The 3,407-nt window shown below is 38.0% G+C and overlaps 1 protein-coding gene across 1 annotated transcript; it reads right to left on the bottom strand.

Moving 5' to 3' along the window:
• Positions 1-360: 360 nt before the first annotated feature.
• Positions 361-2,872, bottom strand: NPVF (neuropeptide VF precursor). The gene is made up of 2 exons (XM_006275122.4): positions 2,717-2,872; positions 361-747 (listed from the first exon to the last, which is right to left on the bottom strand). The coding sequence occupies exons 1-2, from the start codon at positions 2,855-2,857 to the stop codon at positions 361-363; spliced, it is 528 nt and encodes a 175-aa protein (XP_006275184.2). The 5' UTR covers positions 2,858-2,872.
• Positions 2,873-3,407: the final 535 nt, after the last annotated feature.

Raw genomic sequence — 3,407 nt, 5'->3', positions numbered from 1 at the left:
CTTTGGCCCTGATTCTACCATCCTTATGCAGACTAATCAAACTCTTATCAAAACACCCAATGGAGACTGGTTGAGTAATGCTGGTTGGATCTGATCCTTACAACATTCCAGCATGGTATAAACAAACCAGTGCTGCCAAATTCTTCGAAGGGTGCCCTGAGGTGTGAGAAGATAAGCATGGGCTCGGGGTCAGGTTCCTCCCTGTCTGGCTGCTCCCCCGCCTCCACTGTCAAGCCCCTCTGCAAAGAGGTAAGCAGCACTGTAATAAATTAGTTCTTGAAATAGGGTGCTGCTCAAGTTAAAAAAATTATGAAAGGATTCTCTTAGTCTAAACATGTTAAGAATCACTTGTATAAACATTTACCTGCTATTACCTTGTTCAGATACTTGGACATCTTGAGGTAGATTGACGAGCAGTGATTTTCCAAATCTTTGTGGTAAATTTGCAAGTGATTTAGCAGAACTTTTAACAAATGGAGATCTCCCAAACCTGTGTGATAAATCAGAGGCATATCTAGAAAGGCTGCCTCCAAAAGCTCTTCCAAATCTCAAAGGCAAATTGGCTATTGGCTTAATGCTTCTTACTTCCTGAAAATTTCTTCCAAACCTCAATGGTAAATTAGCAACTGAATCTGGCATCCTGTTGACAGTAGGGGTGCTCATTTTAATGATGTTTTTTGATCCCCAGTCTTTCAGTTCTTCAAAATTTAGACTTCTCTGCTTTTCTTCTAAGATGTTGTCACTGGACTGAAATTAAACATAATGATACCATCATCTTTTTTATATATATTAGTACAGTATGCTGGCTTCATACTAATTACATAAGAGTTCATTTTCAGATTGCTGTGATAGCCACTTTTCTTTGGGGAATTGCCATAAGTATTAGACAAACTTTCTCATAGCATGATTGACTGTAGGAGAGAGTACTTCTTTCCATTAGCTATTGCAGATATAACATTTCTGTGGCAACATCAGCAACTGTTTTCATGGAAAAGTCACATTAGGAAAGCATTTCTGTATTTTTAGGTGTTTTAACGTGATAATTCCTTTCAGCCAAGGGGTTAAGCACACTTTGTCCTTTGGCTTATTCTCTTAACCACTTTTGTCTATTTTGTTCCTTTGGCACTGACCCTTCCTTTTGCATATATTTGTCTATTTTCATTTTTCTCCTATTACTTCATATCTGCTTCCTTACTTCCTGGTCTGCATCTTCTATAATACAGCCTGCATTGTGCTCCAGTCTCCTGTGCTCTGCCTAACCATTGGTGAATTTCCCTGGCATAAAGTATAGCTCTGTTGGTTTAAAGCTAGGAGAGCTGCATCCCCACACCTGACTTATGGCATATACCAAGCTTATGAGAAAACTCTATGCTAAACCTCCACTAATGTATGATCACGTAGGAGGTCCTAGAGCAGGGGCGGGCAATTATTTTGGGCAGAGGGCCGCTTACTGAGTTTCGGCAAGCCATCGAGGACCGCATGACAGGCGGCCCAGAGCAGATTAATATTAATTTTCAAAATTTCTAGGGGCCCCACAGGCCGTATGGAATGGCCTGGTGGGCCACATCTGGCCTCCGGGCCGCATTTTGCCCACCTCTGTCCTGGAGTGCCTTGTCTTGTGATGGAGTCAGCCAGTGCAGAACCCCAGCCTCTGGGTCCTGTGCACCAGAAAACTGACCCCAACATTTCAACTGTCTGATGTAGTAGTTTAAAAACAATCATTGACTTAAAAATTATATTAAAAAAAGTCACTGTCTGTATTGTCTCTGCATACATAAAGTATGGACAAAATATACATTTATTGGTCTTAAAAGAAAATTAGTAAATAAGATTTTATTTATTTTAAGATAATTTTCATACTGGTCATTCTTTTGTACATTTTCTGAATTTTTACTTCCCTTAGCACTGCACTGCACTGCACTGCACTGCAAGAGTTAACACAGCTATTGGAACAGAAACTAGGTTCTATTTTAGTTCATACATCATCAATAATATTGTCAATTAAATTCTAATTGTGGGACCAACCTCTATCTCTCTATCTCTGTGGAAGCAGAGAAAGTTACTTTGAAGACAGTGGGGTTGCACAACTTTAATTATACTGATATTTTGGCTTGCACAGTCTGTATTAGGCAAGTAATTGTTTATGAGATAAAAAGAGCATAGCTTGACTCTCAGTTCCCAAGCAGTGTTTGCCTGGAAGACAGGAATTTTTTTTTTTCAGATATATAGTGTAAATTTAATTTGAAAGCTATTGAGGTACAATAAATAAGGGGTTTCATGATCAATCAGGATAGCATTTTAAATCCATTTACCACATTAGAATTATTCATTATTTTTCAATTTCTCATTATTCTTTGAATAGTACAAGTACTCCTTTTATTAATTTTGGATTAGTAACATATCTTTGATATGACATGCTTATAAAACAGGCCAGTTTTCGTTGTGGTCCCTTATATATATAACCAAAAATAATTTCAGAATAAATGTCAACCTGATCCTAAGGATATACTGCAAGAAACCATAAATTGGTTTGCCCACTGCATGTGACAGCAAATGGATTTCATTACATTTATTTCAAAAAGCTTTGATTAGACTGTTAATGCCATGGAATGTGATCCTGTGTGACTGAAGTCAGTGAAAGGTTGCCACTAACTTCAGTTGGTGCAGGATCAGACCCACATTTATTGAAATAATGTTATATCAGTACAAGTCTTACCTCAGAATATTTATCATCATAATCTTCTCTGCTCTGCAGACTGAACTTTGCTCCTTCATCTAGGCACAAGATGTTTGATGTTAAAAAGAAAAACATGGCTAATGTAAATAAAATACACCTTCTGATTGAAATTATTTCCATTTTTCTCAAATTAAGCTTAAATTGAGCTCAAAAGCTGTAAAAGAAAGGAAACTATCACCTTTTATATGATCAGAAAACAAAAAGTGGATTAACTGTGACATCAGTCCCAAATGCTTTAATTCCTAATATTAATCCGTTTTTTTTAAAAATGTATTTGAAGAACGTTGAGAATGTGTTTTGCAAATGTATTTAACAAACACTGCTTTCTATTACAAACACGCTGGCATTCCAGCTATTTCCCTTATGATGAAAGAGCTTTTAATTAGGTAAATTTGAGGGCCATGGCAATCAGAACTCACAACAACTAGTATGTTTTATTACTACAGTTCAACAAAAGCATCACAGAATCATAGAACTGGAAGGGACCTGTAAGATCATTAAGTCCCATCCCCTGCCACGGGCAGGAAGTTACTGGGCTCAGATGAACTCTATAAGGTGCCTGTCCCACCCCACCTTGAACACCTCCAAGGAGGGTGACTGCACCACCTCTGCTGGGACTGTGTTCTAGATTCAGGTGGCCCTTACAGAGAAGTTTTTCCTTATGTCCAAC

This window comes from Alligator mississippiensis, chromosome 5 (assembly GCF_030867095.1).
Source record: "Alligator mississippiensis isolate rAllMis1 chromosome 5, rAllMis1, whole genome shotgun sequence".
NCBI lineage: Eukaryota > Metazoa > Chordata > Crocodylia > Alligatoridae > Alligator > Alligator mississippiensis.
Note: the sequence above shows the minus strand (reverse complement) of the source record. Positions and strands in the feature narration are given on the sequence as shown.